Source organism: Rhinoderma darwinii, chromosome 1, assembly GCF_050947455.1.
Source record: "Rhinoderma darwinii isolate aRhiDar2 chromosome 1, aRhiDar2.hap1, whole genome shotgun sequence".
NCBI classification, from domain to species: Eukaryota; Metazoa; Chordata; class Amphibia; order Anura; family Rhinodermatidae; genus Rhinoderma; species Rhinoderma darwinii.
The window spans coordinates 535,601,960-535,629,541 of record NC_134687.1 but is presented as its reverse complement, the minus strand read 5'-3'; the positions used below and the strand labels follow the sequence as shown (position 1 = coordinate 535,629,541).

The 27,582-nt window shown below is 43.8% G+C and overlaps 1 protein-coding gene across 3 annotated transcripts in view; it reads left to right on the top strand.

Moving 5' to 3' along the window:
- SLF1 (SMC5/6 complex localization factor 1) overlaps window positions 1-27,582 on the top strand; it is a 168,912-nt gene that overhangs the window by 27,590 nt on the left and 113,740 nt on the right. For all 3 annotated transcript variants that reach the window (XM_075837184.1, XM_075837192.1, XM_075837177.1), the window contains exons 3-5: window positions 6,314-6,389; window positions 10,267-10,510; window positions 22,852-23,014. In XM_075837184.1, coding sequence (XP_075693299.1) covers window positions 6,314-6,389; window positions 10,267-10,510; window positions 22,852-23,014 — 483 coding nt within the window. The remainder of the gene's footprint in view (window positions 1-6,313; window positions 6,390-10,266; window positions 10,511-22,851; window positions 23,015-27,582) is intronic.

Sequence of the window (27,582 nt, the reverse complement as noted above, 5' to 3'; positions counted from 1 at the left end):
GAGACTCTGAATATTCACTGCACGCAGGCAGGTCAGTGTCCCACTTATTTGTGAACCTGCAAACATACAAGTCGCAATTATTTACCAGATCCATGCTCCATTATCACACCTAGGGTAGTTAATACCTAGCCAAATAAATCTCAATTCCCTCCTACGTGAAATGGTAAGGATTCTCTAGGTCGCCCACGCTGAAGGACGTAAGAGGCGCGGAACACCACTCTCCCCAAATTTTCAAGAATTTATATTGACATCCTCTATGCTTATATACTATGTTTTCATATGGGAGAATAGCATTGACCAGGCTTTTCCATTATGATGCATCCGGAAAAGTGTCCCCCATCCATCGGATGGCTATCGCTTTTCTGGCTAAGAACAGGGCTTCTCGCAGGAAGATACCTTCATAGTGTGTCCACGTCCCCTCTCCCAACAGCCCCAATAAACAGAGACCTGGTTCACACGGGATTGGATTGGTCATAATTGAGGACATTATTTGCGTCACTTCTTTCCAAAAGTTGACTATAACTGGGCATAACCACATCATGTGATCAAAGCCAGCCTGGTCTTGAGAGCATCTAGGGCATCGTGTGCTGGGCGCCCTTCCCATCACTCATGTTTATTTTTATTTATTTCTCATCTACGTAGATGGGTATATTTTTTTTGTAATAATGAAGCTTAATGGAATGGGTTAAAAGTTAAAGTATCTATGGGGAGGGGTAGGTTATTACCATTTGTCTTTACTGATTTAGCCGTTACCACAATTTTACCAAGCGGCCTGTTGGGGAAGAAGTTTTCAATTTTTAAAGTGTTTTTCTATAAATTCCTATAAATAAGTTCATTGGGCTGCCCATAATTATAATGATAATTGGTAATGATACGACTGTAGTGGCGATTATTAAAGATTATCAGTATGTGTATTTAACTAAAATGATCAGTTTTGACTTAACATTTGTTCCATTAGTCGTCATCAGATTTAGGCGTTTTTCTCTGAAATCCCTTTAAATCTGATAGACATTAAAAACAGAATGGTTTTAAAGTCATGAGTGTATTGTTGCACATGCACATGCTGTATATTTAGTTGCAAGGGCAGAATTAAATTGCGTCCTAGGAGATCAGGAAAGGCTTTCCTGATCCCCCCTAGGATAGGATGCCGATACCATCCTTGCCAGTAAATATATGGATCCATAATATGACCATGTGCATGAGCCTTAAAGGCAATCTACACTCTTGAATACCATTTTTTTATTTAAATAAGTCCATAATTCTGTGCTGATTCATTTCTTAATATAACTTTATAGCAGTCATGGCTTAGTTTTTCCAGAGGCGTAGCTAGGTTCTCCAGCACCCGGGGCAAAGATTCAGTTTGGCACCCCCCCCAACCTCTTTCCCGACATCTCCTTCCCCATCGCCGTGTTTGTCTTCTCTACCAATCGACGTGTCATTTCTTTTTATGTAACGCGAGCATAAAATTATTTGTACATTTCACAAGCAATATGGTTCTATACACAACACCAGAACCAAGCTCGGTACATATATACAACACCAGCACAAATACAGCTCAATTTAGTGCAACCCCTGCCGTATAGGTTTGTACGGCGTAAAACTACAGCTCCCAGCAAGGCCCGAACAATGGTAAGGATATGCTGGGAGATGCTGTTTCACAAAAAATAAATCATATTATAATCACACCCCCCATCATCTCGCTGCAGATCATACAGTGACTACATTACTGATTAGAGGCAGAATAAACATTTACATTAAGTGACTCACCGGTGACGTCTCAGATTCTAGTTCTTTTTCTCCATTTGGTCCAGACCTCTATGATGACTTCTCCCGGTCACAGACCATTTCTGCAGTTTGCCGCTCAGATGTCTTCAGCTTCTCACTTTTCCAACATTTCTGCACCTATAAATAAATATAAAGTTCTCATTATACCACACACTGTCCCCCTAAATATAATAGCGCCATACACTGCACCTCTAATTATAATAGCACCATACACCGTGTCCTACACACACACACACACTGTGCCCCCTGTAGATAGTGCCTGCCATAGAGCCCCCTGTAGATAGTGCCTGCCATAGAGCCCCTGTAGATAGTGCCCCCATATAGACCACCCCTGTATATAGTGTCCCATAAATAACTCCCCCTATAGTGCTCTACAGATAGCCCAACCATGTATGTAGCCCCCCTGTAGATATAGCCCACCTCTGTATATAGCCCCCCCTTGTACATATAGTCCACCCCTGTATATAGTGCTCCACTAGATAGTCCACCCCTGTATATAGTGCTCCACAGATAGCCCACCCCTGTATATACTATATACAAGGGTGGGCTATCTGTGGAGCACTATATACAGGGGTGGACTATATGTACAAGGGGGCTATATACAGGGGTGGGCTTTCTGTGGAGCACTATAGGGGGAGCTATTTGTGGGATACTATATACAGGGGTGGGCTATATCTACAGGGGTGGGCTATCTACAGGGGGACCATATCTACAGGGCTGGGCTATACACAGGGCTGGGCTATACACAGGGGGAATATATCTACAGGGCTGGGCTATATCTACAGGGCTGGGCTATACACAGGGGGGCTATATCTACAGGGGTGGGCTATACACAGGGGGCTATATCTACAGGGCTGGGCTATACACAGGGGGGCTATATCTAAAGAGGGTGGCTATATACAGGGTTGGGCTATACACGTGGGGGGAGCTATACATAGGGGGGCTATATACAGGGGTGGGCTGTATACAGGGGTGGGCTATATACAGGGGGAATATATCTACAGGGCTGGGCTATATACAGGGCGACTATATCTACAGGGGGGGCTATATACTGGGGTGGGCTATCTATGGAGCACCATATACAGGGGTGGGCTATATCTACAGGGGGCTATATACTATATAGCCCACCCCTGTATATAGTGCTCTATAGACAGCCCACTCCAGTATATAGCCCCCCTGTAGATATAGTCCCCCTGTATATAGCCCCCTGTAGATATAGTCCCCCTGTATATAGCCCCCTGTAGATAGTCCCCCTGTATATAGCCCAGCAGATATAGTCCCCCTGTATATAGCCCAGCCCTGTAGATATAGTCCCCCTGTATATAGCCCAGCCCTGTAGATATAGTCCCCCTGTATATAGCCCAGCCCTGTAGATATAGTCCCCCTGTATATAGCCCAGCCCTGTAGATATAGTCCCCCTGTATATAGCCCAGCCCTGTAGATATAGTCCCCCTGTATATAGCCCAGCCCTGTAGATATAGTCCCCCTGTATATAGCCCAGCCCTGTAGATATAGTCCCCCTGTATATAGCCCAGCCCTGTAGATATAGTCCCCCTGTATATAGCCCAGCCCTGTAGATATAGTCCCCCTGTATATAGCCCAGCCCTGTAGATATAGTCCCCCTGTATATAGCCCAGCCCTGTAGATATAGTCCCCCTGTATATAGCCCAGCCCTGTAGATATAGTCCCCCTGTATATAGCCCAGCCCTGTAGATATAGTCCCCCTGTATATAGCCCAGCCCTGTAGATATAGTCCCCCTGTATATAGCCCAGCCCTGTAGATATAGTCCCCCTGTATATAGCCCAGCCCTGTAGATATAGTCCCCCTGTATATAGCCCAGCCCTGTAGATATAGTCCCCCTGTATATAGTCCCCCTGTATATAGTCCCCCTGTATATAGTCCCCCTGTAGATATAGTCCCCCTGTATATAGCCCAGCCCTGTAGATATAGTCCCCCTGTATATAGCCCAGCCCTGTAGATATAGTCCCCCTGTATATAGCCCCCCTGTAGATATAGTCCCCCTGTATATAGCCCCCCTGTAGATATAGTCCCCCTGTATATAGCCCAGCAGATATAGTCCCCCTGTATATAGCCCAGCCCTGTAGATATAGTCCCCTGTATATAGCCCAGCCCTGTAGATATATTCCCCCTGTAGATATAGTCCCCCTGTATATAGCCCCCCTGTAGATATAGTCCCCCTGTATATAGCCCAGCCCTGTAGATATAGTCCCCCTGTATATAGCCCCCCTGTAGATATAGTCCCCCTGTATATAGCCCCCTGTAGATATAGTCCCCCTGTATATAGCCCAGCAGATATAGTCCCCCTGTATATAGCCCAGCCCTGTAGATATAGTCCCCCTGTATATAGCCCAGCCCTGTAGATATAGTCCCCCTGTATATAGCCCCCCTGTAGATATAGTCCTCCTGTATATAGCCCCCCTGTAGATATAGTCCCCCTGTATATAGGCCAGCAGATATAGTCCCCCTGTATATAGCCCAGCCCTGTAGATATAGTCCCCCTGTATATAGCCCAGCCCTGTAGATATAATCCCCCTGTATATAGCCCAGCCCTGTATATAGCCCAGCAGATATAGGCCCCCTGTAGATATAGTCCCACTGTATATAGCCCCCCTGTAGATATAGTCCCCCTGTATATAGCCCAGCAGATATAGTCCCCCTGTATATAGCCCAGCCCTGTAGATATAGTCCCCCTGTATATAGCCCAGCCCTGTAGTTATAGTCCCCCTGTATATAGCCCAGCCCTGTAGATATAGTCCCCCTGTATATAGCCCAGCCCTGTAGATATAGTCCCCCTGTATATAGCCCAGCCCTGTAGATATAGTCCCCCTGTAGATATAGTCCCACTGTAGATATAGTCCCCCTGTAGATATAGTCCCCCTGTAGATATAGTCCCCCTGTAGATATAGTCCCCCTGTAGATATAGTCCCCCTGTAGATATAGTCCCCCTGTAGATATAGTCCCCCTGTAGATATAGTCCCCCTGTAGATATAGTCCCCCTGTAGATATAGTCCCCCTGTAGATATAGTCCCCCTGTAGATATAGTCCCCCTGTAGATATAGTCCCCCTGTAGATATAGTCCCCCTGTAGATATAGTCCCCCTGTAGATATAGTCCCCCTGTAGATATAGTCCCCCTGTATCTAGCCCAGCCCTGTAGATATAGTCCCCCTGTAGATAGCCCAGCCCTGTAGATATAGTCCCCCTGTAGATATAGTCCCCCTGTAGATATAGCCCAGCCCTGTAGATATAGTCCCCCTGTAGATATAGTCACCCTGTAGATAGACACCCCCCGTAGATAAAGTCCCCCCCGCAGATACAGCCACACTTCTATTACAATTTAAAAAAAAACAAAAAAAACAACTATTCAAACTCACCTTATTCCCGCTCCCACGCCGTCCGGCAGCCATGGAGACCTGCTCTCTTCTGCGCATGTATCCAGGGGGTTGAACGCAGCGTCTATGAAAGGCGCTGATTTGCTGGGCAGGATGACTTTCCTTGTCAGTCAGCGCCTTTCATCGATGGAAGCGTCACTGGTACAAAAGGTACCAGTCGCTTCATTCACGGAAAGACGCTGAATGGCCGGGCACGGAACGTGCCCGGTCATTCATTGCTTCTAATTGTACCTGTGTCCTTGCGACACAGGTACAATTATAGTGCAGGAGGAGGTGGCGCTGGCGCCCCCCTCTGAACTGCGCCCGGGGCACATGCCCCGCTTGCCCCCCCCCCTAGCTACGCCCCTGGTTTTTCTCATACAGAGCTCCAAATCTCATGACTAGACAAACATAAAGAGGGTTCTTCCCAACTGAAACATTTATGGCCTATCCACGACATGTGTGCGGCTTTCTTTATTCATTCCTATGGGAGTTGCAGAAACAGCCGCCATTCATTTTCCGCTTGTATACGATAAGCAGCGGCTGCCTCACAAAGCAGAATGGGGTCAGGTGACTAATATTTTGTAGATTGGTCCGGGTCCTAGAGCTGGGACGTGCATCTATCATTGACATTTATGGAATATCACGTGGATATGATAAAGTTCTAGCTACCTTCTTCCACTACTAGAGGGGGTTTAGGAGCTTAATGCATACGGTTTATACATTGAACTCCATAATAAGACAGTATGAAGTAAGCTCCTATGCTCCATTCATAAAGCTATCTCTGCAGTATGAAAGGAATTTGGCGTTTTTTATCAAATTAATAGAGCTCCGACCTCTATAAAGATGTAGTAACAAATCAATCGGCACAGAATGTGGGACCTAAAAAGGATGTGCTGTTAAAAAGTGGAAATTTACTTTCAGGCTCACTACACAATTTACATTTTGGTGCAGTTTTCTAGCCAAAACCGGGCATGGATCCAAGAAAGAAATTTCCCTCTAGGCTTCATTGTTTTGTTTAGAAAGTAGAAAAACATATAAAAAAAACAAAAACATAAAACTGAGGTGAGAACTGGGCCTAACCTTTAAGATCATATTTTTTTTTTCTGCTAAATGGTTAACCCATTTGTTTTTCAGAAGTTTGAAAACTGTACGCATTTGATTGCAAAAAGACCAAGTAGAAGTGAGAAGTGGCTAGCAGCCTGTGCAGCAGGTCAGTTCTACTGGATTCAGATCAATACCTGACTACTTCAGGATAAATCACACTTCTAAAAAATTATACTAAAAGATTTATGACCACAGGTATCACACACACCCAATTGCAGCCTCTTATACGTAACTATTCTGATATACATTTGTATGCCCCATGCTGGTAGCTTATCATTTCAGCGTCTGTGTAACCCTTTTTATGCCGTGTTCATTTGCACACTTTTGAAATACACAAAAAAAACTTAAATTATAAAATATATATATTTTTTCATTATCCCCCTTACCCCTATATTTTCTAAAAAGTAAGCATCCTGCACATTGGGAAAATAAAAAAATGGTCCGATTAGGCACAGGAGGTGATTAGATGTGCATCTTCTCGCTCCTTTAGTAGAAAAAAGACTCTTTAAATATGGTGATAAAAGGGCACATATCCTGTCTTAATGGTAAGAGTGGTGATAACATGGGGGCACTGGAAGACTGTACTAGGGAAGTGATGACACTAACAGGCTGTGATCTTTCTTCTGCTGTCACTTGCAATGTCCTCCCTTACACACACAAGTAAAACTTTGAATGCTGCTCCCCGATTTTAGGGCCGGCTCCCCAAGCTTGGCAAGTTCGGGCAGAGAAATACAGCTATGTTGACATAAAATTAAAAAAGTTATGGCTATTCCCTTTTCCCTCCCTTGGTTGAACTTGATGGACATGTCTTTTTTCAACCGTACTAACTATGTAACTATGAATGTGGGAAGGAAATATTCTGCCGGCTTTCTTAAAAAGTACAGCACCCACATTATTCGGCAGTAAAAAGATTAAAGTACAAACTTTGCGGCATACAGCCTCCATCCTTCTGTTCACACATGGCATTATTTTTCCCACGAGGGACATTTATGACATATCCACAGTGTATGTCAAAAATGTAAGTTAGATGCAGGTCCCACCTCTGGGACCCGCACCTGTCTCTAGAACAGGGCCCCCTAAACCCGGTTCTAGCTTGTTGTGCTTACGCTGACTCCCGTACTATTCCTAATTTCATGGTCGGGAATTACGGAAACAGCGTGACTCGCTGAGCTACGCGGTTTCCGTAACTCCCATAGTAGTGAATGACCGTTATGGAAGCAGTGTTACAGGCGAGCTCCTCGGTTTCCGTAACTACCATTTAGTTCTATGGGGAATACGGAAACAGCATAGCTCAGCGAGCTACGCTGTTTTCTCCTTCATGGTCAGAAATCAGCCGGAACACAAAGCGTTATAACAGAGTTTAGCGGCCCGTTCTAGAGATAGGTGTGGATCCCAGTGGTGGGACCTGCATCTATCTGACATTTGAGATATCCTGTGGATATGTCATAAATGTCCCTCGTGGGAAAACTCTTTTAAGCATTCTTTGAAAATAACAAATATGAAAATATATTTGTCATTTCTATCAAACTTCAAGCGCAAAAACAAAACGCAACAAAAACCATGACGAAAATGTGATTGGCGACATTATTGTTGTATATTTTGTGGCTGAAAGAAGTTGAGGCATAAGGGTGCCAATTGTGACTCTATTGCCCAAGGGCTCACGCAAACCTGGAGAGCACCCTACCCGACTGCAAATGAGTGCTGCACCTTAAATATACTGGTATCACTTGAAAGCGAAGAGTCTGGGATTTAATATAATACTAAAATCTAAAATCTGTCCCTTATATTCTAGTTGCAGCAAGCGTTTAAAATGCTGATGTATTTGATAAATTCTTGGCAGTGAAAGAGCTCAAATAGATCTCTCACCTATTCACCAGGTCTGCATAAGACAGAGGGCTGATCTTCTCAGGCATACATAGTTTGACTTAATGATTTTATTTTATTGCAAAAAGCCATGAAAATTAAGTATGAGCCTGTGTTTCAGGCCTAACCCGCCCACAAAGAATGATTGACAGCTTTACTAGCTTGATTTTTGTATAAAGGGAAAGTTGTCTGTCTTTCCGTTTGTAATGGGGAAGCAGAACTGGGTTCAAAACATTAAATCGTGTAAAACGATATATTCTAAACTATGCTATAAAGTTCTTTGCCCCATCTCTATCCTATGCTGCACTCAGTATACGCTTCTATATTAGGAAATTTCACAATCAACAGTCCAATAATATATAAATATATCAGCAGTATTGTATCCTGTATGAGCCATAGCAATCTGATAATGGAGCAGCAGTTTGATTTCCCCACCGCTTCATTGTTATGCAGTTGTTTTTGCTGTGCCATGGACATAGGACATACTGATTTGGTTATCTACCAATTAGGGATGCACGATGCATCGAAACTTCGATACTGTTTCGATACCGTGCACCCCCAAACGGTTCGATACCGTTATTTCATGTATTTCAATACTAAGCTGTGCGGCCGCACAGCTTAGCATTGTAACACCTGAATGTATGAGAGCGAAGCTGCGGCTGTGTTATACAGCCATTGCCCCACACCGGAGTCCTGACAAGTGCGCGCCATCAGGATGATGCGATGCGTCCAGCGCTGCACTAATGAGCGGCGGCACTGAAGACAGAACATGGCGGGCGCACTGCAAAACACCCCCATGTTCTGTCTTCAGTGCCTGAACCGCCTCTCATTAGTGCAGCGCCGGCCGCATCACCTCATGCTGACCACACACGCACTTAATGTCAGGAGCGGGGTAATAGCTGTATTACACAGCCGCAGCCCCGCTCTATAACGGCGGAGAACAGAGAAACCTCTTATGTCCGCCGTTATTCCCCTGAATGCTGCGATCAAAGCTGACTGCAGCATTCAGGGGAAAATGAGAAGGGGGATGCCTCTTGGATCGCATCACAGGGAATTCCTGTGACGCGATTGATGGACATACCATTAGTAGGCCAGACAGCCCAGGGTCCATTGAAGGATCCAGAGCTGTCTTACCATATTTCCTGTTGTTAGGGCATATTGAGGTATGTGTTAACAACTGCCTGTGTACTATCCGTATATAGATATATAACGATACATTACTATCAGTGTATAGATATATACCGGTACATTACTATCAGTATATAGATATATACCAGTCCATTACTATCAGTATATAGATATATACCAGTACATTAAAGTTTAAAAATAAATTAAAAACATCAAGTAATATTAAATTTAAAAAAATACACATACACCTTTTTTACAATAAACATTAAAATAAGTCTTAATACATAAAATATGAACATATTCGGTATTGGCGCCGCCGTAATAACCTGCACAACAATTTGTGTCATTTATGATCTGTACGCTGTAAAAAAATAAAATAAAAGCTTCTTTCTTTCACTTATTAATGTAAGGCACGAGGTGGGATGAATTTAACCTCCATGCGCCTCACAATAATAGTAATGGGGTTAACTACTATTAATGTGAGGCACATTCAAATCCATCACACCTCGCGCCTCACATCAGAAAATGGAAGAACTTTTTTTTTTTTTTTTTTTTATTACTGTTGGCAAAGTATCGTTTTGGTATCGAAATCGCAATACTACACGGAGTATCGGTATCGAAGTCCAAATTCTGGTATCGTGACAACCCTACTACCAATGTGATATATTGATCAGGGTAGTTATGTTACCCTAAGTTGTCAAAAAAGAAATAATGGAAAAAAACTAGATAAAATATATTTTTCTTTTTTCTTTTTTTCTTTTTTTTACACTTTAATGAATATTATTTTTTGCTTTAATTTCAATTGATATTGGGGAAAAAAAATCTAAATAAGTAATATTTTTTTTTTGCAGAGGTTATTAGAGGCCCATTTTCTGTAATTGTTTTAAAGAGGATGAGATTTAATTGGTGTTCTGATCATCCTTTTCATTAACTAGTTGTACCCACGACTTTTTTCTTTTCTTTTCTTGGCTCACAATCCATTTACTTTCCAGGAAAATGGGTACTGACTAAAGAGTACGTAATTAACAGTGCAGAAAGCGGCAGATGGCTTGAGGAGACGACTTTCGAATGGGGATATAAAATGGAAAGAGACGCCCATTATTCTCCTCAGATGCAATCTGCACCAAAAAGATGGCGCGAACACCTGACACACACTAGTGGTCTAGGGGCTTTCAGCAGATGGAAAGTGACCCTTCTTATTGAGGGAGCCGATAAAGAAAGGGAAGCTTTTTTAAGGTAGGATGTGATGCCTCTCTCTTAAAACCAGAAGATAAAAGACCTCATTCATTTATCTGATAAAGCAGTCATCCTTTTTTCCTCTTTATCTTTTATGTTATTTTTTCAATTTGCAAATGCTACATAAAAGTTCAGAACTTGAGCTTACTGCCTGGTTTATAACATTATATACTTTGTAAAGAAGAGCGTGCCAGAGAACACAAAACTATTGATCATTGCTATAAGTTACAGTCGGCTCAATTAAAATTAATGCTTTAGTTCGTGTGTGCGTTTGTTTATATATATATATATATATATATATATATATATATAGAAAGTCCACCATCCAGCAGGGCCAGTATAACTTATGAGTGAGTGCACGCCTCAGGAACCCGATCACGGTTCCAAAATCTTCTAATATATGTCCAAGAATAGGCAACACTCCAGTTCAAAGTGAAAAAAAATAGGTTTTTATTTGCCCTCGTGCAACGTTTCGGCTCTATTGCAGGAGCCTTTTTCAAGCATGCTATTAGTGTACAAAATTCGTGGTATATATGGGGACTGCACAAATAGTCCCATTAGTACGTCATTAATACAAAAGAGTAAAAACAACAACCGTGTCATCAAATGACAATGCATATAAAAATACTTATAGTATCTACAGTGATCAATCTGTGTTCATATATCAAGTTAAATTTATATTGAAAAAAGCTTGAAAAAAGTCCTAATGTTGGACTGAAACGTCGCACCGCTGTATGTTGGCTTGAATAAATCACAGTTTTTTCATTCATCCTGTTGGAGTGCTGCAAGATTTATTTCTTCTGAATATTGATACAGTCCTAGGATCTGGACTGCTTGCTGGCACCCGTTCACATATGTAAGCCTTCTGTCATTGAGATTGAGTGCTGCTGCTTTCTCTGTTTGAATATATATATATTTATTGTGCAAAAGTTGCAGGCAGTTGTGGAAAAATGCTGCAGAACGCTTTAAAAGAAATGGAAGCAGTAATAGTTGTTTTTTTCTAGCAATTAAGTGAATGAACTTCAAAATAAATCTCAATTAAATCCGTATTAGTTGCGACCACCCTATGATTTCAAAACCGCATAAATTCTTCTGGGTTCACTTGCACAGAGTCATTGATTTTGTAAGTTTATAGTCAGGTGTATGACTAACTAATTATACCAAACAGATGATAATGATCGTCATTTTCATATGTAGGTTGAAACACAATCATTAACTGTAACAGAAACAGCTGTGTAGGAGGCTTACAATGGGTGAAGAACAGTCACGGCGCAGGTCCACCATGGCAAGACTGAGCGCAACAAAAAGACACAAGGTAGTTATACTTCATCAGCAAGGATCTCTCCCAGGCAAAGATTTCAAAGCAGATTGGCGTTTCCAGATGTGATGTTCAAGTTCTTTTGACGAAGAACAAAGAAACAGGCGATGTTGAGGACCATAGACACAGTGGATTGCAGCAGATCAAAGACACATCATGCTTCCTTTAGAAAACCAGTGGGACCCAAGTACACCCATTTACTGTTCAGAAAAGTCTGGCCAGAAGTGGTCTTCATGAAAGAATTGCGGCCAAAATGCCATACCTTCGACGTGGAAACCAGGCCAAGTGACTCGACCATGAATGAATGAATGAAAACATAGAAACTGGGGTGAAGAAAAATGGCAGCAGGTGCTCTAGACTGATGAGTCAAAATTTGAAATATTTGACAGTAAAAGAAGGCAATTTGTTCATTGAAGGACTGGGGAGCGGTACAATAATGAGTGTCTGCAGGCAACAGTGAAGCATGATGGAGGTTTCTTACAAGTTTCGGGCTGCATTTCAACGCAAGGAGTTGGGTATTTGGTCAGGATTAATGGCGTTGTCACATTGAGTACGTGGACCCACTGGACCGTATTGCCTTGACGGTATGGCAGCTGGCCAACAGGACACAGGTCACAGTCTATAGTTCGTATAGGTGTACCTGTGGTGGCTCAGACAGTAGCAAGACAGTCTCAGCTGGGACTTAGGAAGCAGGCAGGCACCAGGCGTGGTGTATCAGGACAGGCGTGGTACTCAGCGCAGCACGGCTCCAACTCCATACGGCACTTGACCAGGATATCACGGGATACAGGTTACAGGTAGCAGGAATGGGAAACACTGGGAACTGGAAAACACTAGGAGACCATTTGCATAGATAGACTAGGGTAATGACAACAAAGCTCAGGCAAGGCAGGAAGGGGCTGGGCCCTTCTTTTAGTCCAGGATGATCTGGGAGCAATCAGCTCAATGTCACACCTGTATAAGCTCTGGCTCCTTAAGGCTGGACTGAGCTCGCGAGCGCACCCTGCTGGTCACAGTGGAACAGGACGGCCGCATGTGCAGACCTCTCTGAAGGTAAGGGCGTTGACCGGATGGAAGGAGTTCGTGGTCAGCGACCACGGAAATTACAGTTGTTCTCAATGCTGAGGAATACAGGCAGATACTTATCCATCATACTATATATATATATCACACATCATAGTGTATGTGTGGGCAAAGAATCTGTAACAGCCAGGAGCAGAGAAACATCTGATCCAAGCAGTCTAACCAATTATATGCTGATGTCAATAGTGACTATTGACCGCAACATATAAAAAGTTTGACAGAGGGAAGGGGCTCCCTCTATCATCCCATTAGCGATCTGCTGGGTGGTCACGGGGTGCCAATGGTTTACAAAGGCCCCCAGCTCTGCTATAGGTACCTGCCTATCTGCCAGAGGCACAGTCTATTGAATTGCCTGTAAGTGTAACGCTGGCAATAATGCTTTGAAATTGTATTGCAAAGCAATATATAAGAGATCAAGAGAGCGCAGCTTCAATTCCCCATCAAGTTCGTAAAAAATAGTAAGTCATGAAAAAATAAAAAAATACATATATGCTATTGTCGCAATTGTAACAACTGGGGCTATAAAGTTAACATATTATTTTCACTAAACGCCGCATGGCGTAAAAAAAAAAAAAAAGCGTAAAATTCAACCCCGTAACGTTTTTATTTTTTATAAAAGTTAATCAATTATATGTACCCCAACATGTTTCCAATTAAAACACCAACTTGTCCCGCAAAAATACAAGCCATCACACAGCTGTGTCAACCGGAAAACAAAAGTTATTGCTTTTGGAACATGGAGATGCAGGCCCAAAATAGGTTTGTACTTAAAGGGGTTTTCCTGGGATGTGAATTTTTTTTTTATTAGGGGCTGGAAATGAAATAAATAAAGCAAAAATTTAATACTGGTGACGGATGGAAATACAACATATGGCCGCTAAGCCCTCTGATTGTCTGCAGCGGTGAAATGCTACATGCATGTAAACAACCATCAGAGTGCCGCCGAAGCGTCAGCGCTGGATCGCTAGTGGCAAGGATAGGTAAATATTGCTTTTATGCTTTTATTTATGTAATTTCCAGCCCCTAATAAAAAATGTTCACATCCTGGATAATCCCTTTAAGAGATTAATAAAGTGGAATATGTAATGTAATGTGGTTTTGCGGTCTGAACAATATGTTGCTGCTTGAGTTTAATCCAGTATAATGCAGCACTCATAGCGAAACGCACCTTGGGGGTCATTGTGGTTGAGTGAGCTCTTTTTTTTTTTTGCTGCTATGGGTAAGGCTGCTTACAGAAACATACTCTTATGCACTGGCACTTTTTCTTCTCCCCCATCTATTATTTAGAATTATTTATGTGGGATTAGAATTCATTAGCATTTAGACCCATTTGGGGTCAACTTTATACTCTGTGTGAACTCATAATAGCCTTTTAATGTATATATATCATCCAGCATTATACCACTTACTTTTACTAGAGTCTTGTCTTTTTATGCTTTTGTAAAAATTTTTGTCCTATTTGTTTAATAAATTTTCCATAACCACATAGTGACTGAATAATACCCCCATACTGATACTGAATAATACTGCCACACCATAACCACATAGTGACTGAATAATAACCCCATACGGTTACTGAATAAAAAACACTATAAAGAGATAGTACCACCATATAGTGACCGTATAGTGGTAGATGCCAGTTATACACAGGACCTCTGCAGACCATATAAGTGATTACAGCACATTTATATCCAGTAACTCACAGGTGATGTTTTCTCTGATTTACATTCGTTCACTTTTCCTTTTTTCCTCCATCCGGCCCACACCACTGTGACGACTTATTCCTGCCACGACTCGTCTCTGCAGAATTTAACACACAGACAAGTTGGTTTCTTTCTTTTCCAGCACCCTCCACACCTATACCCCATCCTCTAAGCTTGTAATCCACAGTGCCCCAGATAGTAATAATGATCCCTCAGTGCTTGACATAATAAAAGTGCCACATTAGTAACCGTGCCCCCCATGTGCCCCCACAGTAATAATACCCCCGTGGTGCCACACACAGCCCCCTGTAGATAGCGCCACACACACAGCCCCCTGTAGATAGAGACACACACACAGCCCCCTGTAGATGGCGCCACACAGCCCTGCCCCTTGTATATAGTGCCACACAGCTCCCCCTCCCCTTGTATATAGTGCCACAGAGCTCGCTCCTCCCTTTGTATATAGTGCCACACAGACCCCCTTGTATATAGAGCCACACAGCCCCCCTCCTTTGTATATATTTCCACACAGCCACCCCTCCCTTGTATATAGTGCCACACAGCTCCCACCTCCCCTTGTATATAGTGGAATACAGCCCCCTAAAAAAATTGTACTTACCTTGCCCCATTCCCACGATGGACGGAGCGCTTCACAGCCTCCAGGTGAGACAATTGTTCCGGCCAGCGTTATGCAGTGATGTCATCACTCCAGCCTGCGCAAGGATTCTTCTCCGCGCCTTATAGGCTGCAGGCCTAACGTGGCCTGCAGCCTATAGTATTCATTTGCATTTGCATCCTGAGGATGCAGATACAATTTGCATGTGGCTGTCGCTGGCAACGGGTCCCCCCTGGTGCTAGAGACGCCACCGGGCATGAGGGGGCCCGTGCCAGGCCATAAATGTTATGTGTCGGGCGACGCGGGCTCCCTCGTGCCTCGGGCCCCGTAACAGCTGCTGTAGTGGGCAGGGGGCCCTAAGAGGATGGGGATAGACAATTGCCCAGTTCCCCCCCCCCCTAACGCCGACCCTAGTTAGTTTGGATACAATCTGCAGACGTATCCACATCCACTAAATGTTTTGATCAGCAATAGCCACAATGATTCTAACCCTTTGGTTAATCGTGTGCAAGGATTGATATAGGTTATCATAGAGCACTCTGGTATACCTTTTTAAATGTGTGTGTCCTCTTGGTTTGAATAACGAATAAGGATTATATTTTAATATTGGGATTAAAGAAACTACTTTTTTAGTAGAGTGAGAAATAGGGTATTCTTTTGATTTTGGGCAATCAGTAAAATCTATTATCCATAGTGACACCTGCCCCCTACCGGGCTTCTACTATACCTTGTTTTTTCAGAAAGAGACACAAATCTGCTTCCTATACAAGTTTATGGAGAGGGGAGAGGGAGCAGGAGTAGAGGGAAAAAGACAGTCAGATGCTGCAGCAGCTGCTAGTAAGGTTTATATGTCACCCCAGGGCTGGACTCTCTGCTACACTGTTCATTACTGCTGTATAATCTCCTCCATGCTGCTGCTGCTATGTATATGTGATAGATAGAAAAGGGGAGAATCCTGCTCTGCTATTTCTATGTTTAGTGTGTTACGGTTTGTGAGTATGTGAGGAGGCAGCAGGCCAAACAACAGAGCACACCAGCAATACAAAGTCCTGCACTAGGGTACCTGAATAGTCCAGACAGTGGCCGAGGCTTTAGCACGGATGGAGATGGGTACAGCAGGTTACGCCAGACGTGGCGAATAACCCTGGACGTGGCGGATGACACTGGACTTGGCAGAAGGCACTGGACGTGGCAGATGACCGCAGCTGCAGTAGGACACGACTTCAACACTAAGAGGCTCAGGAACAAGAACACAGCACGGGATACAGGATACAGGTAACAGGTAACAACAGGAGCAGGAAAATACTAAGGGACCATTTGCAAGACTGACATGGGAATACTAACAATGCTCAGGCAACAAGCAAAGGGGCATGGCCCTTATTATATATAGTCCAGGGAAATCATGGGCTAATTGAGGATTCCCATGTGCGCGCGTTGTCCCTTTAAGGCTGGGCACGAGCGTGCGCGCGCACCCTACGGGACACAGCGGACCGGAGTGGAAGTCAGCGCTGGCATCTCCAGGGAAGGAGATGCGAGCCAGCGCAAACAGATCCATGGCTACGGCCGCCGGGGGGTAAGTTATCTCGACGGTCCGCAGCCATGGACGCTACACAGTGAATAGAAGACGTGATAGCCTTTAGGCTCTGCCCACTAGCTCAGAGACCTCTACGAATTAGAGAGAGAGCCTGCAGAAGGGAAAACTTCTAAAAACTGCAGATAACAAGTCCTAGAATGACCAGAATGTGTTATTATCCACGTACTTTGATTTACATGGTAATCCTTCCATTCCAGTTTGTTTCCTTTCTGTAAAGTTTCGGTTTTCCACAGAAACAATAGCGTAATCGACTACGTGATTGTTTCCGTGAATAAAACGTAAAACTTTAAGGAACGGAAATGGAAGCATTACCATTGAAATCAAGGGCAATACAAATGAAAGCGATAGTTTCCATTCAGCTTTCCATTCATCTGTTCCTCTGATGGAAAGGTTTAAAGAGGCTCTGTCACCACATTATAAGTGTCCTATCTCCTACATAAGGAGATCGGCGCTATAATGTAGGTGACAGTAGTGCTTTTTATTTAAAAAGAACGATCTATTTTTACCACTTTCTTAGCGATTTTAGATTTATGCTAGTGAGTTGCTTAATGCCCAAGTGGGCGTTGTACAGAGGAGTGTATGACGCTGACCAATCAGCGTCCTGCATTCCTCTCCATTCATTTGCTCAGCGCATAGGGATCCTGCTAGATCCTTATGTGCTGTCTTATACTTGCACATTAACAATACTGAAGTGTTTAGACAGTGAATAGACATTCCATGGAATGTCTATTCACAATCTCTGCACTTTGTTACTCTGTCTGTGGTAGTTACAGCAGAGGAAGCGTGATCTCGCTGTAAATCACAGGTTACAACGAGATCACCTCTGCTGTAACTACCACACAGAGTGCAGAGATTGTGAATAGACACAATAAACACTTCAGTATTGTTTATGTGTAAGTATGACCGCACATAAGGATCTAGCAGGATCCCTATGCGCTGAGTAAATGAATGGAGAGGAGTGCAGGACGCTGATTGGTCCGCGTCATACACTCCCCTGTACAACGCCCACTTGGTCTAAAGTAAAAATACGCCCACTTGGGCATTAAGCAACTCATTAGCATAAATCTAAAATCGCTAATAAGGTGGTAAAAATAGATAGTTTTTTTTAAATAAAAAGCATTGCTGTCACCTACATTATAGCGCCCATCTCCTTGTAGGAGATAGGGCACTTATAATGTGGTGGCAGAGCCTCTTTAACGGAACCCGAACGCTGATGTGAATAGGCCCTTATTCTGAAAGATCCCCTGAAAAGTTAGTTAACGCTTTATCCAATTTCAAGCAAAGGGAAGGGTGGACACATCTGTATCTGGCAAAGAAAATATTTAATTTAGAGAAATAAATACATAAATCTTACATATTATGTTATAAAATTACATATTGTCATTTAATTTTGTGCACTAGTGTACAAAAGATATTGTTACTGCTACATTTTTATAACACTTGTAATTGGTAGTGCTTGCAAATAAAGTTTTCAAATCTATTTCACTAACCCTTTCCTAAAGCAGCCAATTTTGATTTTCCTCACATGGCTATTTTTTTAATAGCCATAATTATTATTTTTTTTGTTTTTTTCAATTGACGTAGCCCTAAGATGGCTTGTTTTTTGAGAGACAAGTTGGGTTTGGGGTATATATAATATATTAATAACAAAAATAATATTGTGTGTATATGATTGTGTGTGTGTGTGTGTGTGTGTGTGTATATATATATATATATATATATATATATATATATATATATATATATAATATTATTATACACACCACCTTAAAACTGCAACACCAAGAAAGGCAAGCTCTAAGGTTATGTAAATCGAGGAAGTAGCAGGCTAAGATCTGCAAATTATCACATTTTTAAGCACCTAGCTGTAATCTGTGGCATGTGAGAGAGGCATAAAAGCCAGATTGAAAGCAAAGTTTTTTAGCCTCATAAAACCTCAAAAAATCAGATCAAGTGGTGTGGGATTGTGCGATGCCTCCTGTTCTTCGACGTGCCCATTTTAGTTTGCGACAAGTGGCAATGAGGGACAGAATCCTTGAACTGAGAGACATTGGTTTATCACTCCAGCAGATCGCTACACGCCGAGGCTGAGATATCAGCACTGTTTTAACATTGCTTGTCCCAGAGGTTGGGAGAACAAACGGGAATGACAGCAAGAGGTGTATGGAGGCGACCCTCTGCACATACAGATCGTTTGATTGGAAGAATACTGTGTAGTAATCCATTCTGTACTGCAAGTGAAATTGAACGTCACATCCTAAGCCTAGGGCAGCAACCAGTGTCGACAGAAACCATCAGAAGGCGTTTGCACGAGCCAGACGTCCAGCTACAGGTGTTCCATTGACGACACGCAACCGCTCTCAAAGGCTATCATGGTGCACGGCAAAACTTTAATGGAGGCTGGAATGGAGGTCTATCCTCTTTAGCGATGAGTCATGATTTTATCTCAGATGCAATAACAGCCCGAGTTTGGTCTGGACAACGCCAAGAACAGGCCTTCACAAAGGTCACACTGGTCTTACTCCTCGGGATTATGGTGTGGAGTGGCATAATGTACGGTAGCCGGACCCTCTAGTCTTCATTTCAGGGGCACTAACAGCTAGGCGTTACATTGATTTGGTCGTGGAACCAGTGGTACGACCATTTCTCCAAAGTGTTGCAGAAGCCATTTTTCAAAAAGATAATGCCAGGCCGCATATTGCTCGTGCTACTGTGAGCAGCCTGCTTGGCCTAAATGTGCTACCATGGTATGCGTCGTCTCCGGACTTGTTTCCCATTGAGCACATCTGGGACGTCATTGGTCGGCAATTGCAAAGGAAGCTGCCAGCAGCCAATCTTAATGATTTGCGTGCCCAAGTGATTTTAGCATGGCATAACGTTCCTCAGAAAACCATTAATCTCATTGATAGCATGCTAAGGCATGTAAGTGCATGTATTTCCGCACGTGACGCTCATACCCGATACTGAATAAATCAACATGCTTGAGAAAGGTTCAGGTGTGAACCGAAACGTAGCTCATTCTTCCACCTGGTGGTGAATAAACCAACATCTCCCCAACGCTGAAGTCCTGGTGCTGTTACTTGTTCTTTTGTCTTTGGTATTCTAATCTAAGGAGTTGATTCGTCGTCCTACTGGTAACGTGCACATGGCCTGATGTTCAGTCTGCATTGAGTGCTGTGTTTTCCTCTATATATATATATATATATATATATATATATATATATATATATATATATATATATATATACATATAGTGAAGGAAATAAGTATTTGATCCCTTGCTGATTTTGTAAGTTTGCCCACTGTCAATGACATGAACAGTCTAGAATTTTTAGGCTAGGTTAATTTTACCAGTGAGAGATAGATTATATATAAAAAAAAAAAAAAAGAAAATCACATTGTCAAAATTATATATATTTATTTGCATTGTGCACTGAGAAATAAGTATTTGATCCCTTTGAGTATTTGATTTTCTGTTTTTTTTTATTTTTATATAATCTATCTATCTCACTGGTAAAATTAACCTAGCCTAAAAAACCTAGAATGTTCATGTCTTTGACAGTGGGCAAACTTACAAAATCAGCAAGGGATCAAATACTTATATCCTTCACTGTATATGTGTATATATATACATATATATATATATTATTTTTTTTGGGGGGGGGGGGATAGAAAAGGAAAACTGCAATTCAGGAGATAATTAGTCTATAGGTTTCTAACACAACAGTAACTAAAATATAAATGTTTATTGGCTAATTATAATGTGGATTTGCATTTTCCCAACCCTGATATGAATGTCAAGTTGCAGTTAAAGGGGTTGTCCAGGAATACATTTTATTTATATTTTAACTTAATGTGACATGTACAATTAACTTCCTAATATAATGTCTGTTTATATCTTGTGGCGTTACTTACTTCTAATGTGCGTGACCGCACCCAGAGTAAATTTTCCTCTGACGTTCTGTGTCTTTGCTCAGCTAGCACTTCCGGCAGAGCTGAAGCACGGCGCGTCATCGACTAGCTTTACAGGCAGTGGGACCAGAGGCGGAGCTCTGAAGAGCTCATGAAACATCCACCCGGCCCACTGCCTGTAAACCCAGTTGATGACGCGCAGCGTCTCTGGTCTCCCGGAAGTGCTGGCTGAGCAAAGACAGGGAATGTCATCTCTGCTAGTACATGCCCCCTCCTCCTCTCTCTCGGAGTTCCCACGCTGCCTGGCCGTCCCCTCTCATCGCCCACGCCCCCAAGTGGGGATTATATACAGGGATGATGAGGTAATACACAGGGATGATGGGGATTATATACAGGGATGATGAGGTAATACACAGGGATGATGGGGATTATATACAGGGATAATGAGGTAATACACAGGAATGATGGGGGTTATACACAAATTGTATGCAGGGATGATGAAGTTATGTCATCCCTGTGTATTACATCATCATCCCTGTTTATAACCCCGTCATCCGTGTGTATATCCCTCAACATTCCTGCATGTAACCCCCAATATCCCTGTGTATTACCCTCCACATCCCTGTATATAACCTCCATCATCCCTGTATATAACCCCCATCTTCCCTGCGTGATTATTACTGAGTGTGTGTGACCATGCAGGAAGCTGGGTGACTGTAATTAGAGCAGGCAATGACCCTGTGAATTTAGAGAGGCGTGGCAGCAGTGGGGTAACTACCGATGTAGCAGCCATAGCGGTTGCTACAGGGCCCGCGGCATGAGGAGGCCCGTGCCGCCAGCCGTTACGCCCCCCCCCCCCATGCCCAGAAGCTCAGCTAGCAGCTGCTATGGCTGCTATAGCGGTAGCGCCGCCACATTCAATAATGTCTGCATCCTTCGGATGCAGATGCTATTGAGCACTATGACAGAGCAGGGAGGTATCTCCCTGCTCTGCCATAGGCTACTGTACAAAGGGGTGTAGCTCTAGGGGTCTTAACGGTCGCAATTTCGACCGGGCCCCTAAGCCTTGCTCCATCATTCACTTTGCCTTGAGCGGCTCGGCACAGGAAGGCATGATGTTGTGACATCATCGTGCCTGCCTGCGCCGAGTCACTCACAGCACAGACCGGAGGAGAAGGATCCTCCACCCGTCGTGGGAATGGGGATAGGTAAGTAATTATGTTATTTTTCTATTCGGCACTATGGGGCATTATACTGGGTAGGGAAGGGGGGCCAATATGGTGGCTGCTATAGGTCCATTTTACTATATGGGGGGGCATTATACTGTGGGGACAGCTATTATATTGTGATGGCAGCTATGGGGGCATTATATTATGGGGGCTGCTATGGGGGGCATTATCTGCCCCCACCGTATATGGGGGACATTATATTGTGGCACCCAGGGGAGGGGGGGGCCAGTCAAAAGTTTGCTATGGGGCCCAGTGTTTCCTAGTTACGCCCCTGCATGGCAGTATGCAAATAGCTGAGATGCTGTGGAGGAAGGGGGTGGGTAATGTAAGCTGTCTCCTCAGATGCAGCAAGGGATCATGGGTATGGTGGGTTACTGGAAACACAGAAACAAGCAAGGGATGTAAACAGAGCAGCAATGATGATTGAGATGAAACAGAAACTGGTTAGAATGTTAGTAGGGGGTTTTAGGGAAGGCAAACCAAGGCTGGGAGACATTTTTACTAAATATTTTTTCCTTGGCCAATCCTTTAACTACATGTATCCCGTTTTTCTGTCTTATGGCCACACATTGAGCTGGAAACTTTTGTGGTGCTTGGTGTAAGTAAATTGAACATGGTGGGCAGGATGATCACACAACAAACAGCTAGTCTACAGTTTGCGCATTTTCACCTTTTCTTCAAAAAGTGGCTGAACTAAAGAATCAGTGGGTAATGCTGAAAAACCAACTTTCCGCTGTCTCCAATCGGTGGTGTGAAATAGGTATCTGTGCTCACTATCCTATAGTAATAAACTCTGAAGCAAGTGGTGTAGAACATGACTAACGTCTACTATTCGCGTATATTCTCATGACCATTTCCTTATTTTGTACTTTCTTGTTTTCTATAGAGTTCTTAAAGCTGGACAAGCCATGCTACACATTCCAAACAAACCGGATGGGGAGATAACACATGTGTTTACAAATAATGAAAGCCTTTTGCAAGATAAAAAGGAAAGAGTTTATAGTGCTCCATATTACTCTGTGCTGTACATTGGAAGATATCTTTTAGAGGTACAGTAATTTTTAGCATTTTGTCTCCGTAAAATACTTTCCAGTTGTTTTTTTACTGGTCCAACGTGAACGTGTATTAACAACGCTACTTTTACTAAAATTAATTGGTCCTTGGACAGCTATTTGGATCCTCCCTTTTCCCAGTGTTCTTTAAAAATTATGTCAATCTGTTCCTCTTTTTAGCGACCCCTACACTTGTTTTGCTGTGTACATACTGAACCTTACCGTATCTGTTTTTTTTTAACAACTTAAAGTACATGTTCACATTTAAACTCTATATACATTGTATTACTTGACTTGCCTTCTTTTGAATTATAGCCTGAATTCTTCTGCAATTTTCTACACATTAGTTTATTGTGGTCTACCTGGGGTAAGGTTCTGTGCAGACATAAAATCAGCAATGCTGGAAGATTTCAGTCCTGAAGCCTGTAAAACTTGTCCTCAGGGCTCACTTCACAAGGAGTTCCTCAGCCCCGATTGTATCACCAGGAAACGCAGTAAACCCGACTTTAAAGGGGGAGATGAGAACGTTAATCACAGGGTTTAACAGATGGGATTGTTAATTCCCCAAACCCAGCTGTTCGAGTGGTACTTTAGCTGTCACTAGAGAGTCAGGCACCCACTTCAGGGATGCACAGGACACGCGTGCATGACTTATTCTACAGCATCGTAGAAAAATGGCATTGTAGGATAAGGCCCCGTAATAACCACCGCAAAAAATGGGGTCAAACAGATCAATATTCACAAATGATAATCGTTGACTTTATTTAAAAGTTAAAGCATACCTCCTGTCACGGGGTGGGTTAGTGGACCCACTAGGCCGTACCGCCACAGCGGGGAGGCAGCTGGCCAAACAGGACACCCCAGAAATATAATGTCCCGCACAAGGGTACCTGAATAGTCCAGATGGCGGCCGCAGCTCTGGCACAGATGAGATGGGTGCAGCAGATGGCGCCAAACGTGGCGGATGACACAGGAGCTGCAAGTTGCGCCAGACGTGGCGGACTCCTCCGGGCGTGGCAGAAGACACAGGACGTGGCAGATGACACAGGACGTGGCAGATGACACAGGACGTGGCGGATTCCTCTGGACGTGGCAGATGACACAGGACGTGGGTCGACTCGATACTAAGGCACAGCACGGGAAACAGGAACGGGTAACAAGGCACGGGTAACAATTGGAACGGGAAACGCTAAGGGACCATTTGCAAGACAGACTGGGAAAACTAACAACGCTCAGGCAAGGATTAGAAGGCCAGGGGCCGCCTTCTAGACCAGGAAATCGTGGCAGTTGATGATGATGACGATTTCCTATTTGAATGGAGCAGCAAGGGCGCATGTGTAACTCCCACTCCATTCTATAGGTATATAGCTGAAATAGCTTGAATATTTTACCCAAAATAGGAATTACAAGCTATCTTTCAGGACTCAATCCCAATCCCTGTCTTAGCTCTTCTCGTCGAGCTATCTGAAATGCTGGACCTACACTGCTAAATCTGTTGCCTAGGTTCACCTGACTTTTTTTGCCTCTCTGCATTTCTTTTCTTGATTGCCTAATTGTTATTACCCTTTTAGCCTACTATAAGGGGGGATTCACACGAACGTGTATTCGGTCCGTGCGGGCCGCGTGGTTTTCACGCGCCACGCACAGACCAATACAAGTCTATGGGGCAGTACAGACAGTCCGTGCTTTTTGCGCAGCGTTTGTCAGCTGCGCAAAAAGCGCGACATGCTCAATATCTCCGCGTATTTCGCGCATCACGCACCCATTGAAGTCAATGGGTGCGTGAAAACCACGCAGGTCGCACGGAAGCACTTCCGTGCGAACCGACTGAAACAGCGCACCAGCTGTCAAAAGGATGAATGTAAACAGAAAAGCACCACGTGCTTTTCTGTTTCCAAACATCCAAACGGAGTGTCTTTGAGATGAGTGAACCCGGACAACCGAACCGAACTTCACCGGGTTCGGCCGAACTCGTTTTGGCCGAACCCGGCAAAAAAATTTCCGGTACGCGACGTCAGGAGATAGTCACTGTCCAGGGTGCTGAAAGAGTTAAACTGTTTCAGCACCATGGACAGTGACTTCCGATCCCAATATACATGAACCTGTAAAAAAAAAACGAAGTTCTGACTTACCGATAACTCCCGGCTTCTTCCTCCAGTCTGACCTCCCGGGATGACAATTCAGTCCAAGTGACAGCTCCAGCCAATCACAGGCCAAGCACAGGCTGCAGCGGTCACATGGACTGCCGCGTCATCCAGGGAGGTGGGGCCCGATGTCAAGAGAGGCGCGTCACCAAGGACACGTCACCAAGGCAACCGCCGGGAGGGAAGTTCTCGGTAAGTACGAACTTTTTCTTTTTTTTTTAACAGGTTTCTTGATATTGTGTTCGGCATTCACTGTCGAGGGTGCTGAAAGAGTTACTGCCGATCAGTTAGCTCTTTCAGCACCTTGGACAGTGACGGGCGTCGACAAGCCTCATCTCTATGATGGCGGCTGCGCGAAAATCACGCAGCCGCGCATCATACACGGATGACACACGCAGCTGTCAAGTGGTTTTTGCGCGCGCAAAATGCCGCGTTGTTTGCGCGCGCAAAAACGCAACGTTCGTCTGAATCTGCCCTAAGAGTAAGGCCCCATTAATCAGAATTGATGTGGGCGCAAAGTGGCCCACAGCTGCGCCGCTACCCTATTCAGCACGGTTGGCTAATAGTTCGTTAATAGCAGCGCAGTGTTGTCGGTCGAATGGGCTGCTTACCTGCAAAATCGTGCGGCAATAAAGTGTGTAATCAATAACGGCCGCATCCGTTTTACCCACAACAACATGATGCTATTTACAAGATATTTGCTAACCGCGCTATACAGGGCTGTCGGCCCCGTCAATGCCGTTCCATGGGGCCTTACCCCAAGTCTGGCCTGCGCACTCCCTGATTGCAAGACTATTGAACTTCCTGCCTGTAGTCTAGTTTATTTCTGCCTTACTGTACAAACTGTTGCTACTCGTTTGTGTACCAAACTTGGATTGTTTCCTGACTACGTCTTTGCCTCACACTACAACCTGTTGTCACTTATCTATGTACCATTTTTGAATTGTTTCCTGACCACATTTGTGCCACACACTACTGCCTGTTGCCAGCTCTGTACTGAACCTGGACTAGCTAATAAAGACCTGTGAGTCCTGCAGCATCAGCACTGATTCAAGCAGGCAGTCTCTGCAGTGTGAATAAGCAGACTATTCAAACAAAAAGCGTAAGACGGGAGTGGCCGACCGGGCACAAAGCTTTCCTACTGCCACTCCCACTAATGTTCTAGTGACTTTCCCGACCAAACATTGAAAGCCTATTTTACCTTTTACCAGTTTTGTGCCCGGTCGGCCACTGCCGGCTTACGCTTTTTGTTTGAATAGTCTGCTTATTCACACTGCAGAGACTGCCTGCTTGAATCAGTGCTGATGCTGCTTTACAACTGGCAAACAGTCTTTTATTTGGGAAAACCTTTTTAACCATGAGGGATATGGTATGCTGTGTTTTTGAGATTCACAGCATGTCCTAAAAACTGCACCGTTTTCAGCACCATTGTGTGGTGAAATAACAAAAGCCTCTTGGATTTTTCCTGCACAGCGGCAATCCTGCCCACCTGCTGTCCAGGAAACTACAACACTGCTCTATTTAAGCTGTGATGAACAGGTTCCCCCCCCCCCATTTCAGTTTAACCTGTCACAGCCTGGAAGGTTAAGTATGGAGCGAGCTCACAGGCTGATGAATGTCATGGCAGCCAGGGGGCCTACTAAATTGCTGGGTTTTTTTTTGTCACCTAGTCTCCCACAAAAAATTGAATACAAATTAGGATCAAAAAATTGTATGTACACCAAAGTAGTACTAATAAAAACTTTAGCTTAGCCTACCAAAAACAAGCCCTAACACAGCTCAATTGATGGAAAAATCAAAAAGTTATGGGTATCTGAATATGGCCAAGCGGAACAAATAAACGTGAACATTAAAGGAATTATTGTTTTTTCCTATTCCACCCAACAGAGAATTTTTTGCCATTTTCCAGTACATTATATGGTACCATAAATGGTGCCGTGAAAAATTACAAGTTGCCTCATACGGCTATTTCAACGAAAAAATCTATCTCTATCATTTTTGCCAACTATCCTGAAACGTCCAGGAGGCTCACAGAAAAAGCGGAGATTTATCAAGTCTACCGGGCGCCACTAAACTCACCCCGAAACGAGCTCTGTACGAATCTTCCCTCTGCCCTGGGTTAGATGCTGTTACCTGCCGCATAACTATAATCACCAATGCAATAGACGGCGGTGTCCATTTTGGTTTCAAACTGCCAGATAAGGGTAGAGGCTAACTGACATCATGGGCGGAACTAGGAAAGACTGGGCCCCATATCAAATTTTTGACTGGGCACCCCCTTCCCTGGGTGCCACACACAGCCCCCCCTTGTAGATAGTGCACCCTTGTAGATAGTGCACCCTTGTAGATAGTGCCCCCAAGTAGATTGTGCAATACCGCCCCCTATATACCGTGCTATACAGCCACCCTGTAGATAGTGTC